The following is a 17,667-nucleotide window of genomic DNA, read 5'->3' on the forward strand; positions in this document are numbered from 1 at the left end:
GTGTGCAGCTATGATGAGATCAAAGTACTCAGCCTTTTCACTATAGAAGATGAGGGGGGCACTGGAGGCTCTTTCTTCCAGATCTTTCCTCTCGCCATCCCACATATCTGAAAAGGCACTGAATGGCTAAAGGTGTAAAAAAAAAAAAAAAAAAAAAAAAGAGTTGAACTTTGTTTCTTATAGAATTCAGAGCTTTGATGGTAGAATAGCTCCTGCCTTGGTTTCTTTCTACTCCTAGATCTAGTTAAATGACCTTTTGGTCTATTTTGTGACTTCTACAGTATCTTTTCAATACATTTTTTTAAGTTGCAGCTGTTGCTATGGATAACATCCAAAGAACTGTAATGGACACAACCATCCTCAAGGTCCGGGCTCGCCTACACTGTGATCCATTGGGAATGGTTGAAAGGACTGTCTACATGGCAACTGGCATTCCACATGAACACCTATGGGTTTCTTTACGATAAAATGAGAACATGACTCCATGGTAATAGGGAGGGGAAGAAACACTAACGTTGCCTAGGTTATGCATGACCAGGTTACTCTAAGTCTAGACACCATCCAAAATCCTTATGAAATGCCTGCCGAAGGATGCATAGGTCCAATAGTAGATGATCTGCCTCTAGATCTTGTTGTTTAGAACAAGACATGCTGCAAGAGCTAGCAGAGATGTTTATTCCTCAAAATGGCATGTAAGCGATCAGCCAATCAGAATATGACCTCAAACCACTAACCAATCAAGTGCTACCTCCCAGCCCTCACTCAAGTCCCCCTAGCAACAGCAAGAATGAAACACAAAAGAGAGAAGTATAGCTGGATTATAAAACTACTCCAGAGAAGACTCATGCAAGTTGACTATGACAGCATTGACCGTTAAGAGCTAACCCCCTCTGGAATCTCCTACACAAAACCTTCTGTGTGATTTGTGCTTTAATTCATCCCTTAGTTCATTTTGAATAAGAGCGCTCTCTCTCTCTCTCTCTCTCTCTCTCTCTCTCTCTCAGACAGCAGAGGGGTCGGGGGAGAAAAAGAGAGAGAGAGAGAGAATCCCAAGCAGGCTCCACACTGTCAGCACAGAGCCTGACACGGGGCTTGAACTCATGAACCCTGAGATCATGACCTGAACCAAAATTGAGTCGGATTCTTAACCAACTGAGCCACCCAGATGCCCCAGAGCACTTTATATTTTTATTGTTATTTGCTTTTTTCATGCTAGATTAGTAAAAATTTATCTCTGAAAAATTGGCCTGGGGTTGGATCAGTGTTATTAAAATGTCACCAGGAGAGCATTACACAATGAAGCTTCTTTTACTGGTATAGATAGGGGTTCTGTATCATAAAGGCGGCTGTGATTTTTGAAAATCATGCAGGCTTAGAAGGTTTGAGTAGCCAACTATATCTTCGTTCCCTGAGAGTAAGAATCTAGGGCATAGGATTTCTATCGCATCTCAAACAATGCCCAATTGGATCTTTATCTTGAAACAATGAGGAGAAAGAATGTGGAATGTGCTGTTTAAACAAAGGTGCTGTCTCCCAAGTAGGTGCTGAAAGACGAATGGTGGCTGAGAGATGGGATGGTGGTCACGACAGCTAGAACCTACTATGCCCTGAAACCTTTCCACTTCCCTCCACCTAATCTCATCTTTCTCAGCTTTCTGCTAATATCACTTTTCTCCTTCCCACCTTTTTTTTAAAAAACCTTTTTTTAATGTTTATTTTTGAGACAGAGACAGAGCACAGGCAGGGGAGGGCGGAGAGAGAAAGGGAGACACAGAATCTGAAGCAGGCTCCAGGCTCCGAGCTGTCAGGACAGAGCCCGACGCGAGGCTCAAACCCACGCACCGTGAGATCATGACCTGAGCCAGAGCCGGACGCTTAACTGACTGAGCCACCCAGGCACCTCTTTAACTTAAAAAAAAAAAAAAAAAAAAAAGAGTGAAGTACATCATACAAACAAGAAAGCACGAAGGATAAACACACAGCTAAATAAGTTTTAACAAAGCAAATATCTGTGTAATTACTATTTGGCTCAAGAAATAGAACATTGTTAGCACTCCAGAAACCCTACTTGTACCCCCTTCCAGTCACTACCCTTTTCCTTCTCCCCAAAGGCAACCGCTGGTGTCACTTTTAACATTACAATTTCATTTTGCCTATTTTTGAACTACATGTAAAGCCAATTATACGGTCAATATTCTCTTGAACTTCCATCTTTCAGGGTTTTCTTAGGTACATTCATTGAATTATACAAACAGAAAAGTGCGTCAATCCTAAGTGGCACAGCCTGAAGAACCTTTCACAAACTAAACATACCCATGTAACCAGCACCCAGATCAAGACACCAAACGTTACCAGAAGACATCTTCATGCCCCGCTTCAGTCACTATCTCTTCACCCCAACGGTCTATCCTGAATTCTAACACTACATATCAATTTTGTATATTTTTGAATTTATATATGTGAAAGCATACAGGACATATTCTTTTTTGCCTAGCTTCTTTTGTTCAACATTATGTTTGTGAGATTCACCTGAGTTGTCGCCATGTGGTTATACTTCGTTCATTCTCACTGTTCTGTATTCCATTGTATAAATAGACCACAATTCCATTATCCATTCTCATCTAGGTGGACATTTGGGTTGCTTTCCAGTTTTCAGGCCTGACAAGGAGTGCTGCTGTGAACATGCCTTCTGTATAACATCTACATGCATTATTACGGCATTATATGCCTAGTAGTGGGATTCCTGGGTCATATATGTGTCTGTTCAGCTCTAGTAGATACTGCCAAATAGTATTTCAGAATGGCCATCCTAATTTACACTTGTGCCGTCAGTGTCTGAGAATTCTATCCGTTCCACTTTTTGGCTTGCAGCTGCATAACTCCAATCTCTGCCTTCAGCATCACGTGGGCATATCTGTGTCTTCACATGGCCATCTTCTCATAAGGACACTAGTCATATTGGATTGACCCTACTATAGGATGATCTCATTTTAACTAATTACATCTTCAACGACTTCATTTCCAAGTAAAGTCACATTCCCAAGTCACATTTTTGGCGGGGAGAGGGTGGTACGCAATTCAGTCCACAGCAGATGTGATGGTAGCGGGCATCTGTTGTTGATCCTAGTGGGAAAACTTTCAGCGTTTCACACTTAAGTATGATGTTTGTCGTAGTGTTTAAAAAGAAGTGCTCTTGGGGCACCTGGGTGGCTCAGGCTGTTGGGCATCTGGATTTGGCTCGGGTCATGATCGCACGGTTCGTGGGTTCAAGCCCTGCAGCTCTCTGCTGTCAGCGTGAAGCCTGCTTGGGTTCCTCTCTCTCTCTCTCTCTCTCTCTCTCTCTCTCTGCCTCTCGTACCACCCCCCCCCCGACCCCGCTCTCTCAAAAATAAATAAACATTAGAAAAAATACTCTTGAGGCACTGCTGAGGTCCAGCCCCAGCAGGTCCAGGGGTTCCCGAAGGATGAACGGCGTCAGCGAAACTAACAAGTGGACACAGACAACAGCAATGTGTTAGACTGGCCGCTTTATTGTGGCAAATGTGGCATTGTATTTGTTAGCAATTTCCTTGTAGCATGCGTCATCTATGTTTCTCGGCTTTACCTAATTCTAAAAATGTTCCTTTGTGTAATCATCCATTAAGGAACCTCATGGTTATTTCTTTGTAACGTTCCCTCCTGCCTTTTGCTTATTGATTAATTTCTTCATATTATTTTCATTACGTATCTATGTTTGTCTATAAAGCATTTGCTCTGCTATTTTCATGAAAGGTCATCTATCTCTCAACACCTCAAGTGGAACGTTTACAGGGATATGACTTCTTTTTTTTTTAATGTTTTTATTTATTTTTGAGACAGAGAGAGACAGAGCATGAACGGGGGAAGGTCAGAGAGAGAGGGAGACACAGAATCCGAAGCAGGCTCCAGGCTCTGAGCTGTCAGCCCAGAGCCCGACGCGGGGCTTGAACTCACGGACCGCGAGATCATGACCTGAGCCGAAGTCGGACGCTTAACCGACTGAGCCACCCAGGCGCCCTGGGATATGACTTCTTAAGTGTTCCTTTGAACCATTTGCAGTACAAGGAATAAAGGTATGCGCTTTGGTCTGGGGTGCCGGGAGGGAGCCAAGAGGGCCCTGGGAACCCATGCCTTATGTGTTCCCAGAGAGACAATGTATACCTAGGAACTAATGAACCATTCTGTACCTTAACCCACCAGGTCCAATCATCATCTGGAATGCCTCCTGGGGGCCACGTGGGCCTACGGGTTGGAGTAACTTGTATCCATAGATACATTACTTTGCTCCCAGAGTGGGGATTTTGAACCCATTTGTCCCCTCCTTGGCTGGGAAATGTATGGGGCTATCCTTCCTTTAGGTAGAGGAATCTTTATAGGGGGTGGCAAGGGCTGGATGTAGGGCCGCATAATTTCCCTGCGGAATCTTATTTCTTTCCCCAATGGTTCTTTTCCCGAGGGGCCTGTCGTGGGCAATTCCCCAACTGACAAATCCCCCGGTACTTTCATTGGTAGGGTGGCTGCCCCGACCAATGCCAAGGCCAAATTACATAAAAGCAGGAGTACAAGAAGCTTCACTTTCAGTGGACCACCATGCAGTCCCAATCCGTCCACTGCCCAGGCCCTGCCATCAGGCTGGTTGGATAGCTTGGCTTTCGGCAAGGCGCATGAGTGGCTCAGTTGGTTAAGCATCAGATTCTTGATTTCAGTTCAGGTCATGATCTCATGGTTTGTGAGATCAAGCCCTATATTGGGCTCTGTGCTGACAGCTCAGAGACTGCTTGGGATTCTCTTCCTCTCTCTCTGCCCTTCTCCCTTCCCCCCCCCCCACCCCCCGCCCTGTGTGTGTGTGTATGTGTGAGCATGTGCACTCGTGCTATCTCTGTCTCTCTCAAAATAAATAAACTTTAAAAATAAGTAAATACTCAGGTTTGCCTGGGTGGCTCAGTCGGTTGGGCGTCCGACTTTGGCTCAGGTCATGATCTCGCGATTTGTGGGTTCGAGCCCCACGTCAGGCTCTGTGCTGACAGCTCAGAACCTGGAGCCTGTTTTGGATTCTGTGTCTCCCCCTCTCTCTACCCCTCCCATTCTCATGCTCTGTTTCTCTATAATAAATAAATGTTAAAAATTTTTTAAAAATAAGTAAATATTCTTCATAAGATTTGGGTGTTCCCTTTTATTTCTGGTTTGCTAAGCTTTTTAAAAATCATGAATGGCGGGGCACCTGAGTGGCTCAGTCAGCTGAGCATCCGACTTCAGCTCAGGTCATAATCTCACAGTTCGTGGGTTCAAGCACTGCATCGGGCTCTGTGCTGACAGCTTAGAGCCTGGAGCCTGCTTTGAATTCTGTGTCTCCCTCTCTCTCTGTTCCTCCCCCGTGCATGCTCTCTCTCTCTCCTTCAAAAACAGATAAAAACATTTTTAAAAAAATTAAAAAAATAAAAATCATGAATGGATGTTGAATTTTATCATATTCTTTTTCTTCATCTAATGCAATGACCATCTATTCTCCTTTAGGCTATTACTATGGTAAATAACTTGTATTTTTATATTTTTCAAAAGAGAATTTCAATAGCAAATATTAAAATTGCAAGTAAGTGGGATTTATGAGTTGGATAATATTTTCTCTTTCTTTCTTTCTTTCTTTCTTTCTTTCTTTCTTTCTTTCTTTCTTTCTTTTCTTCTTCTCTTTTTGAGAGGTGAAGGGGCACAAGGGCAGGCATCTGACCTGGCCCTAATGTTCTGTTTCTTGATCTGGGTGCTAGTTACACAGTGTGATTGGTTTGTGAAAATTCACTAACCTGTACGCTTATGATGTTTAATTTCATGTATATATGGTACACTTCAAAAAGTAAAAAGAGAATGAAAAGCTCTCCCCTCTGAAAGATCCTTGGATGCCCCACTTTCTACTCACATCCACCTCCTCAGAGAGGTGAAGATCTGGGTTTGCGAAGATGGAAGAAAGGCCAAATCTTTAAGTGGTGCACGACTGACACACTGGCACACTTAGCATTCTCAGAGTTAGGTTCTTCTTTTCTTTCCAGAATTCAGGGTGTATCAGCCTTGTTTTTCAGTAATTCACTCAAGCCAAAGTTGAGTATTTTGCTGACAGATTGGATTATTTTCTAGGTCACCCTCTCTAGACAATCTTTGCATCTGGTTTTTGCTATCTTTGCTTTAGCTGAGATTCCCCAACGTGAATTTTTATGTGTTGAGTTATTCTAAGGAATTCTATTTCTCACCTTTTACAATAACTGCAGATGTTACCTTTCATGTAAGTGTACACCATATATTGGTGTAGTCTTACGTTCTGTCTTCAGAATGTTTCTATTCTTCACAGATTCGTTCCTAATTGGAATTTTTGTTAGAACTGAACTGAATCTATTCATTGAATTTGAGAGGAACTGACAGCTCTACAATTTTTCCTCTTTTCATTCAGGATCATGGTAAGCCTCTCCATTATTTCAAGTCTAACTTATCCCCGTCGGATATGATCCTGTATGGTTCTGTAGTTTTCTTCATACAAATTCTACATATTTCTTATGAGAGTTATTGCTACTTGTTTCATGGCATTTTTGTTGTTGTTGAGATTGTTGCTATTGTGAATGGAACCTTTTTTTTTTTTCCATTCAAAAATGAACCCGTGGAGCGATACGATCTCTACCACCCCTTTCGGCTGTGAGACTCTATGGTTCCTCGATTCTATGAGAACATTCTACTCGCGCCTACATTATCCGAACCCGAAGGAAGATGGCGACCGAGAGTCTCCAAGCAAAGGGTCGCTCTATCTCGCCTTTGTTCTCCTCTCGGTGGCTACTGCGCAGGCGTAGTCGCCCCAGTGCCGTCCCCGCCTTCCCGGTCGCGGGCCCAGCTCGGTAGCGCCGGCGCACTGGCGCGCTCCGTTTACACGCTCCGGGGCCTGTAGGCGCCGCGAGTTCCGGCTGTCGCCGTCGCCGCCGCAGCTCCTGGAGGTCGGTTGCGACGAGTAACGGCGCCGGGACGAGCCCTGCGCCGCCTTCTCCGATATGTACCCGAATTGGGGCCGGTATGGCGGGAGCAGCCACTATCCGCCGCCGCCGGTCCCGCCGCCGCCACCGCCGGTGGCGCTTCCTGAGGCCTCGCCGGGGCCCGGGTATTCGAGCTCGACGACTCCCGCGGCCCCCTCCTCCTCGGGCTTCATGAGCTTCCGCGAACAGCACCTGGCGCAGCTCCAGCAGCTGCAGCAGATGCACCAGAAGCAAATGCAGTGCGTGCTCCAGCCCCATCACCTTCCTCCGCCCCCCCTGCCGCCCCCGCCGGTGATGCCGGGGGGCGGCTACGGGGACTGGCAGCCACCGCCGCCACCGATGCCCCCGCCACCTGGGCCGGCCCTCAGCTATCAGAAGCAGCAGCAGTACAAACACCAGATGCTCCACCACCAACGAGACGGGTCTCCTGGTTTGGTTCCCATGGAGCTGGATTCCCCCCCTGAATCTCCCCCTGTACCGCCGGGGTCATATATGCCCCCGTCTCAATCTTACATGCCCCCACCTCAGCCACCACCCTCGTACTATCCCCCGGCCTCGTCTCAGCCCTACCTGCCTCCCGCTCAGCCGTCCCCTTCTCAGTCCCCACCTTCCCAATCCTACCTGGCGCCCACCCCCTCTTATTCTTCCTCTTCCTCCTCCTCGCAATCCTATTTGAGCCATTCCCAGTCCTATTTGCCCCCTTCTCAGGCATCTCCTTCCCGCCCCTCCCAGGGCCATGCTAAATCCCAGCTATTAGCTCCACCACCACCGTCCGCCCCTTCTGGGAATAAGACAACTGTCCAGCAAGAGCCTTTGGAGAGTGGGGCCAAGAACAAGAGTGCTGAACAGCAGCAAGCTGCCCCTGAGCCAGATCCCTCAACAATGACTCCACAGGTAAGAAAGCATCTGCCTGAACTGCATCTTTCACCTAGAGGGCCCTAAGTGAGCAGGCCTCAGTGCTTTAACCAGTGCTTAGGCTAATTCCAGCACAATGAGTAGCTAATTTACACTCCAAAGGATTCCTTGAGAGTCAGAAGTCTGACATCCCAGCTTTTCAAGTAGCTAAATGTGGATTATTAAAAGAACAGTTCTTGAAGATGTTCCTAAACACCATGGAGTAGTGAGGTGGGTTAAGAGTTACTTCTCAGATGTATTCTTTGGTTTCCTCTGACTGACCTCCTAGATTCTGTTGCTCTCGTAAAGCGCTTTGTTTTAAAATTGTATTTTAAACTCAAATTTCCATTTGAGAGGCAGCATAAAAAAGAAGCTTCCCAAAGGGCTGATACCTGAAGTGCATATGAACCTTATGACCAGTTAGCTTCTTTAAAAAGTTATTTAGGGGGCCACCGATAGCTCTCAGCTACGTGAATTACAAGGTGTTAGCAAATGAAGAATGAAGTCATGTTCTAACAGAAGCATCCTAATTATGCTTATAGATACATATGCAATCCATAGGAAGTCTCTTCACCTTTTACCCTTTTGGGAGTATCTTGGTTATTTAAGGAATGGACCCATACATCCTTTTCTCACATCACTTAAAGTTGTAAGATATAGCCAGTTTGCTGCATTGCACTGTTACCATTCACTCCAGAGTAACTGCTGTGGAATGTGGCCAAGGTGGAAAAAAGTTAGTGATATCTCTTCCTTTATGAGAGAGCTGTTCCTCTAAACTTCTTTAAGTGATTCTTCCTACAGAGCAAAGATATCTAGGATAGCAGTAATAAATGAGTTCCTCCCTTAAGAAAAAAGACAGAACTAAAGTAAATATAGATAGATAACTTGTAGATAAGAGTAGATAACTTGTTATGATAACTTGTTATAGATAAGAGTAGATAGCTTGTTATGATTTCTTGAAATAGACACTTTTAGCAATTACTCATCCACCTTAGATTCCCTAATGAAAAAGGAGTCTTTTACTCTACAAGCTGAGATTTACATGTAAAAGATTTCCAAAAAATGGGGATATGGTACTCTAATTTTGTGGTGGTTTGGCATTAGAAATTAAGAACATAAGTAAGTTGTTTTAAGTAAGCAAGATGTTGTGCTTGGCACATCATCAGGAGAAAACACTTGTAATGCTGGAGTAAAATAGAAGAAGGGATTCTGTTGGCTTATACCAAATTAGTACCATCCCACCAGGTTATTTCCCTCAGATTCCTCTATAATAGAGACAACATTTCTGTCCCCCGTTCCCAACCCATTCTGAAATTACCAGTGCTTTTGTTGTCAAACACTCTCAGAGGTAGCCCAAGCCAAAGTACGACGTCTATATCCTCCTGTTTACTAGACAAACGAATTGTTTTTGGAGGGAAAGGAGGAGGAATCAGACCAGTCCTTAATACAAATACCATGAACACTGGTTTCCTGGTTTTGCTTTTCTGCCTTTGTACCCTTGTTTGTATTGAAGTTCTTTCAATGCTTTCAGTATTCATTGCCTCCAGTTTTTTGTGGAGATCCGGGGAAAAAAAGTGGAAGATGACTTGAGAAGTGTGGGGGTCAGACCAAGAAGGACCTTGTAAGCTTGTTTAGGCTTCCTTCCCTCTGTCTAGAATTCATCCCAACTTCCTCAACCCTCTCTCCCTGCTTATATAGTTGTATTGCTTTAAAGGTACATCTCAAATGTCAGGTCTCTTTGAAGCCATCCCTGAGCTCACCCACCTGGTTTGGTTCTGTTTTTCAGATTGTAAGTCCCTTGCAGACAGGGACTATCTCACTCATCTTTTAATCTTCTGTAGCACCTAGGACAGTGCTACAAAGTTGTCATGTTCTAGACTTAGGATACTTTGATTTATTAGATTATAAAGGTTTTCTTCATGCCAGTGCCAATCTCTTAAATGAACCCTTCTGCACATGTATTATTCTTTGCTTCATACTTTACTTTTGGAATATGTCATTGGAAATTTTTATGGTGAAAGATTATAAACATACACAAAAGTAGAGACAATGGCATGGTTCCCCCTATATACCCATCGTTCAGATTCACCAACTGTCAAGATTTTATCATGTTTACTTCATCTATACTTTTTTATTATTATTGCTGCTGAAATATTTTAAGACAAATCTTAGATCTCATGTTGTTTCATCCCTACATTCTTAGTCATCTTTCATGAAAAAATGGACCTTTTCTTAGGTAAATACATCATAACACCTACTAAAAGTAGCAACAGTTTCTTTGTATCATCTGATACCTGACCCATTTAGATTTCCCCTATTATCTCATCATACTAATGGAATTTAAAATAATTCTCTGATATCATCCATGTTAAAATTCCCCAGTGGACTCAGTCATGTTTTATTGGTTTGTTCAAATCAGGATCCAATATAGACACCGTGAAGCAGGATAATTCTTTGTTGTGGAGGGCAGTCTGTGTGTTGTAGGATGTGTAAGCAGCATCTCTGGCCTCTAACTACTAGATGTTGGTAGCAGCCCCCAGTGGGAAACAGAAATGTTTCCAGACATTACTAAAGATCCCTTGGGGGTTAACATCACCCTCAGGTGAGAACTCCTGATCTAGACCAGTCTCTTCTATTCTCTTTTTCTATCCCATGCCATTGAATTTGAGAAATCTATCTCAGTGGTCCTGTAGAATGTCCTGCATTCTGGATTTGTCTGCTGTCTCATAGTTTTCCAATCATTTGAGTTGTTCCATTCTCTTTCACAGTTCTGGGAAACTCTGAAAACTTAGGTTTAAGTTCACCTTTCTTTTCGCAAGTGTACTTCATAACCAGAGTGGTCCTGTGTGCTTCATTTGCATCCCATCAAGAGACACACAATGCCTGGTTGTCCCACTATTAGTGGTGCCAAGATTGATCGGGAGGAACAGTCTGGTCCCTCCATTGTAAACCTTCCCATCAGTTTTGCCTCGATAATGTTTCATCCATTGATAGTCTCTGCCTGAGTAAATTATTTCTCCATTAAAGATTATAACGTAATTTTTTTTCTGTCATTTCTTCATTTTCTATATGGAATTCTGTAAAGAAAAGCTTTCATAAATTAGGACTATTTAATTAGAAATACGGTTGGTATAGGAAAGACAGGATAAGTGCTTGATATGCTTCCATTTAATTTCTAATTTTCAGAGTAAAGCATTGATGATTTAATGGAATGTATCTTTTTTGAAGCATTAACTTTTCTGTATGTTTAAAGGACTGGCTAGGTAAAGTGCATACTAGCCTTTACTTCATAAATTGTGACTTTATCCTTTTATTCTCAAAACTTACTTAGGTAAAGCTGTTGACTTTGATTAGAATTTTTAGTCATTTATTTAAAATTCAGCTATTTATTGAGTAGCAACTATGTACCAAGTACCTTCCTTAGTTTAGTACCAGAGATGAAATGGTGAAGAAAATTTACATAGCACCTGCCCTCATTGACTTGTTCCAATGAGAAGAACAAGCCATTTAATAGGTAATTATGAGCAGTACAAGGTGCTGTGGAATTGTAAAATATGCCTAAAATATCACTAGACTGTTTGATGAGGAGTGGCAGAAGGTGAGGTTTTTTTGCTTTTTTGTTTTAAGCTCACCATTGTATTTACAGTGCCCTGCTCAGGGTCTAGCACATAGTAGGTGAAGAACAAATATTTTTGTAAATGATTGGATATAGCTAAGAGCTATAACCGAGTTGAAGAAGTTTCCCTTTTTAAGTGATATTTAAGTGAAACCTGAAGAATGAGTGGGAATTAACCAGATAGCATTTAAAGTAAGGCTTACTGAAAGCTCAGGGTGTGAACGGTAGACACAAACCAGATCAGGGTGGGCCTATGAGGACTTTTGGGAAGTAGGATGACACTGAAGGATTTTATACAGTCAAATGTGACAGATTGGCATTTTTGAAAACTCACTGTGCTTACAGTGTGGAGAGTGGAATTGAAAAGATCAAGGGTGATTTAGAGAGAGCACTTAGAATAATCCAGGCAAGAGATAATAGTGGCTTGGACTTGGATGGTAAATAGTGGAGATAGAGACAAGTGGAAAGACTGGAGAAGTATTTGTATACTATAATCTAATTGGAGATTGAGTAGTAGTGGAAAGGGAGGTGGCAAGGATGATTCCTGAGTTTCTGGAATAGACTGCTAGGTACATGGTAGTCCCATTTACTAATAAAATAGGAAAACCTAGAAGAGGGGGAAGAGCAGGTCTGGGGAGGAGGGGAGAGCATGCGTTTGGTTTTAAACCTACTAAGTTTGAGGTCCTTGAGACACATGATTCCAAATGGAGATGTCCAATTGGAAGTTAGATACAGGTCTAGAGTCTAGAATCGAGACCTTGGAGACATGATAGACTTGTGAGTCATCAGCATAAAAATGGTATTTGGGGCACAGAAATAGCATCATTCAGACATGTCCTCAGTGACTCCAAAAGAAGGGTGTTTTTAGCTCTATTGTAGAAAGGAATAAAACCTGTCTGGCCTTCCTAATGAAGCCAGAGCCAAACTAGTGGTCAGTTCTTCTGATTGTTCCATCGTATCAGACAACTCCATCTCACATGGGATGTTAGTTCCTCCTGAGGTCTCCTAAGGAGTGTGTGTAGAGTAAGGATAGAGTTTAAAGGATATTGAGCCTAGCCCCGCAGAGTCTCAGTATCTAGGGGAACCAACAGAAGAAAGACCAAGTGGATAGATGGAAAGTCAGGACAGTGCAGTCCCACGGAAGTGCAAAGAAGACTGTTTCTAGGAGGAAGGAGTGGTCAGCTGTGTCACTACCACTGAGAGGTCAAGCAAGATAAAGACTGTGAGTTATCTTTTGCATTTACTGACATGTAGATTATTGTTGACCTTGGCAGGAGCAGTTTCATAGTGACTGAAGCCATATTGCATTGATTTGAGGAGTGATGGAAGGTGAGGAAATGGGGATGGTGAGTATAGACAACTCTTTCAAGAAGTTTGACTGAAGGAGAGAGAGAGAGAGAGAATGAGGGCAGGAGCTCGAGGAAGAGGTGAAGTAAAGGAGCATTATTTTTTAATTTTTAATTTTTTTAGATGGGACTAAGATTCCTGGAGTAGAATGTGCACTTCAAGAATACTGAAAATAAACACTTTAAATAAATCTAAAAGACGGAAAACCAATTCATTATTTTACCAGATTTCTCCCCACCCCTTGCTTTAGGATGTAAGACATAGGACTTTTAGTGTTATAGGCATTTATAATAACCTGGATAGGAAAGGCAACCTTCTAAAATTAATCTCTAAAACATCTCTCTCTCTCTCTTTCTCTCCCCCTTTCTCTCTCCCTCTCTGTGTCTCTCCTTCCCCTCCCCACCTCACACACTCTCTTGCTTTATACTTCCCTGCTTGGAAAATCATTTAGCACATAGTTCATTACTGTACCAGCAAGTGGTCAGTAAGTGTTGAATAAATTAGCATCTTTTTTGGTAATGATATTTGTGACAAATAGTTCTTACATCCTTTTTAATTGTCTTCGTTCAGTCTCTTCTTGAATGTGACATGTGCAATGATTTTCCTCTACCTATGAACTAACATCCCATGTGAGATGGAGTTGTCTGATACGATGGAACAATCAGAAGAACTGACCACTAGTTTGGCTCTGGCTTCATTAGGAAGGCCAGACAGGTTTTATTCCTTTCTACAATAGAGCTAAAAACACCCTTCTTTTGGAGTCACTGAGGACATGTCTGAATGATGCTCATTTGTAGAGCTTTAAAAATGTGCCAAAGCCTAGTCCTAAGATTGAATTAGATCTGGCTTCTGCTTATTGTGTTCATATGAAGTAGAAATTGAAATTGACCTACAATGCATGCTATCAGTACATCAACAACTACTCAAGGTCCAACAAGGTTCTTTTTTTTTTTTTTTTTTTTTTTTTTAGGTTTATTTATATTGAGAGAGACCGTGAGTGGGGTAGGGGCAGTGAGAGAGAGAGAGAGAGAGAGAGAGAGAGAGAGAGAGAGAGAGAGAGAGAGAATCCCAAGCAGGCTCCATACTGACAGCACAGAGCCCAGAGTGGGGCTTGATCTTGCAAACTGAGATCATAACCAGAGCCAAAATCAAGAGTCAGATGCTTAAGTGACTGAACCACCAAGGTGCCCCTCCAACAAGGTTCTTCACCCTAGACTAGGTCTAGGAAACATTGATAATAAGATGGGTATAAATTGATTTGGAATCTAGATCTTGTACAGTCTGTAGCTGTTGGCTTCTAGTTTATGTAAGGTGGTTTGCGTCTTTGTATCTTTTAGCGATGCTTTCAAAGCAACTAAAAACTAAAGGAAACTTTTAACTTCTGCTTGAAAGAGACTGAGTTTATTTATATTTTTAAGCTGAAAGATAAGACTGTTGCTGTTTTCATCGAATAGTGGAAGAAAGTTGAAAATGTTTTAATGGTACATTATTGTCACCTGCATGGTCAGTGTCCTGTTTTTTTGTTTTGTTTTTATGTTTAATAGGAAGAGTAATTATATCCCTGGAGCTGATGATTATGTGCATGGTAATTAAAAACAGAAAGGCCCAATCATGACCCAGACTGCAAGATGTAGTTAGTGAGATGGAATTTATTCTTCCCAATGGTTTGAAGCAAGGTTCAGGTCATAGAAAGGAGTGGCCTAGAAGGGAAGTCTTCATTTGATCAATAACCATTTATTGACATTCTCCTGTGCTCCAGCAGTATGTGTAAGCACCAGATAGGATATAAGAAAAACATGAGACAACTCTCTCCCAAGAAAATTCTATTCTGTGAGTGAAAAAACAGATAACATTATGTTTAGTGAGAAAAGAGTATATATTATGTATATATTTTATACATCTTGTTTGCATGTGGGAAATTAAAGAGGATGTACAATAAAATATTAACAATGTAGGAAATCCTGGTTATCCAAAGATGATGAATTCCCCTGAATCTAAGGAAAATGAATCCATTTAACACAGGAACCAAAAGTTTATGGTAAAAAGTAAAAAATTTGACTTGGAACACAATCTTAAAAAACAAAGCCCAAAATCATAAGAAATAGCTGAGTCTTTTTTTTTTTTTTAATTGTTTATTTATTTTGAGAGAGAGGGAGAGAGAAAGTGTGAGCAGGGGAGGGGCAGAGAAAGGGAGAGAGAGAATCCCAAGCAGGCTCCACTCTCAGTGCAGAGCCTGATGCAGGGCTCAATCTCACGAACTGAAATCAAGAGTCAGACACCCAAATGACTGAGCCACCCAGGCACCCTAGGAATAGCTGAGTCTTAGAATGAACAAAGACTGGTGTTGATTTGGTTTCTGTACTATAATTTTTGTGACAAAGTCGTATGGCAGTATTATATATTATCTTGTATTTTGGTTTTGGATATGTTGAAAATAATGTAGGGGTTTATCAATTTTCCCAGGAGCTGTTTTCAACCTTTAATATTCATGTCCTTCTCTTTTGCAGTTCTTATTCTAAAAAATGTTTTGGTTGTAATTGACAGGACTTAGGCTAGATCCTCTACTATCAGTAATGAGTTCCAAAGTTCTCCAACATCACTTTTGTAAAATCCTGCACCTTTATAATTATAGTAGAAATACATGCTGTTGTTAATTATGGAAGTATAAAGGGTATTACATTAGTGAATATTTTAGTGTTATGACAACTTTTTTCCTTATGCAACCTTGTAACCATAGGGAGTTATATAATGAATACTGGGAAAATGAAGATCCTGTAGTTATGTCTGCGTGGTGAGATTTTTTATTGATTTTAATTCATCAGTTACTGATTATTTGTACAGTTGATTCTCCTTATTTGTGTTGCCAGGAACACTGGCAAAAAAGTGACCAGGAACATTGAATTAATGAATACTAAACCACTGCTCCCAGGGGAAATACAGGGTTAGGTTCCTATGAGCTTTTGGTCTCATGTTCACCAACCAGTTAATACATAACCTTGTTTTATATGTGTTCCTGTTTAATGACACCTTATTTAATGTATATTGTTGATTAACATTGAACTCACAGCCAATAGCACTATAACACATGGGTGTGAATGAAGTTAGTATCTACAACAGATTTTCTGTATTAAACACATCAGTCACAGCTTTCTTGCACTTAGGAACACTAGACAGCACACCACACTATACTTGGGGCCACTTTAAACAGCAAAATCACCAACAAAAAGCACAGAAATCTGAAAAATGTGGTCCTCAATAGACCATGAAAAGAACACTTATTTACAGTATGAGAGCCAAACAAAAAGGCAGAGCATGGCCTTGTTCTGTCACAGCAGGAAATGTGCAAGGCAGGCAACTCAGATTTTTCACTGCTCTGCCACGCATGTCCACAAATGACAGCCAAAGATTCCTGAGTATTGATTTTGGAGTTAGAAATAAATTTTAGCAAATGGGCAAATTTGCAAATATGGAAGCCATGAATAATGAGGATCAGTTGTATTTTCTAATTATTTCTGCATTAAACTTGTTTTTGTTGTAACTTTTTTAAAGTGGAAGCATAAAACAAGCTTCCAGAAAATTGAATTATTGGAAGTATAATTTGGAAGACAAAGCTGAGACTTTTAAAATAAATAGCATTCTAAAACACAGTAAATTCTCATTTATGTGTATATAACTGGGATATAACAGGTGTTTAAAAGAGAGAAGAGCACTGGAGAGAGAGAAGGCAGAGAAGAGACAGAACTACTTGGTTATATTCAATAACTACAAGACTCCTTGATAAATCCACACCAAGTAATGGCAGATTAAAAACAAGCAGCTGTGAATATTGAAAGCATTTATCAAAAAGACTGCTCTCACTTCCAAAAGCGTATGTGTTAAGAGAGTAGAGAAGTATGTTGAATTAATATATTTGCTTAACTTAAATGTGTAAATTTAGAGGAGGAATGGAAAGATCTCGTGTACTTATGTGCCTTTCTCAGTCCAGCTTTGCCTTTTCTTACATATAGACTTGTGAACACAGATACCAACGCAGGTCTCTGTCAACACCGAGTTTCAGATATGTAGGATTGTTAATTACAATTCTTAAAAATGGCTTCTGTTGTAGGAACAGCAGCAGTATTGGTATCGACAGCACCTGCTTAGTTTGCAGCAGAGGACAAAAGTACATTTGCCAGGACACAAAAAAGGTCCTGTCCTAGCAAAGGATGCCCCCGAGCCAGTAAAAGAAGAAGTTACAGTACCCGCCACCAGTCAAGTACCAGAACCCCCTTCATCTGAGGAGCCCCCGTTACCACCTCCTAATGAGGAGGTACCACCTCCTCTTCCACCTGAGGAACCCCAGGTAACCATAAAATTAATTACTTGGTGTTTACTAAATTATTCAGCTTTTTTTCCTGATTCATTTATATATACCTTTGTCAAAACGGATATATGTTTTTATGTATGTTTTTTTTTAAGTACATGTAGAATTCTGTTACAGAATAATCAGATGAATGCCTGATCAAGTTTAGAAAAGGCATTTTTTTCATGGTTTCAGTGAATAAAGAATTAGACACTCTTCTGAACTGAGAGTCTCTAAGGACTAACGGGCTACCAGGGTGTTTTCATACTGGCAGCACAGGGCAGTATTTAAGAGCTTCAGCTTCTGTTGTCAGACTGCCCAGGCTGTAGTCGAGGCACTGCCACTTGCTGGTGGTGACCCTGCACAAGTTAGTTAACTGTTCTGTGCTGTAATTTCCTCATCTGCAAAATGGGTGGTAGCTGTCTTACAGAGCTGTTGAAGCATGA

General features: G+C 41.6%; 1 protein-coding gene across 3 annotated transcripts in view; it reads left to right on the forward strand.

Annotated features, from left to right (window-relative positions):
• Nucleotides 1-6,872: 6,872 nt before the first annotated feature.
• The window catches only part of YLPM1 (YLP motif containing 1), a 74,980-nt gene continuing 64,185 nt past the window's right edge, over nucleotides 6,873-17,667 (forward strand). For all 3 annotated transcript variants that reach the window (XM_042990131.1, XM_042990133.1, XM_042990132.1), the window contains exons 1-2: nucleotides 6,873-7,916; nucleotides 16,985-17,221. In XM_042990131.1, the coding sequence (XP_042846065.1) occupies nucleotides 7,041-7,916; nucleotides 16,985-17,221 (1,113 nt within the window). In that variant the 5' untranslated portion in view covers nucleotides 6,873-7,040. The remainder of the gene's footprint in view (nucleotides 7,917-16,984; nucleotides 17,222-17,667) is intronic.

Source organism: Panthera tigris, chromosome B3, assembly GCF_018350195.1.
Source record: "Panthera tigris isolate Pti1 chromosome B3, P.tigris_Pti1_mat1.1, whole genome shotgun sequence".
Taxonomy (NCBI): domain Eukaryota; kingdom Metazoa; phylum Chordata; class Mammalia; order Carnivora; family Felidae; genus Panthera; species Panthera tigris.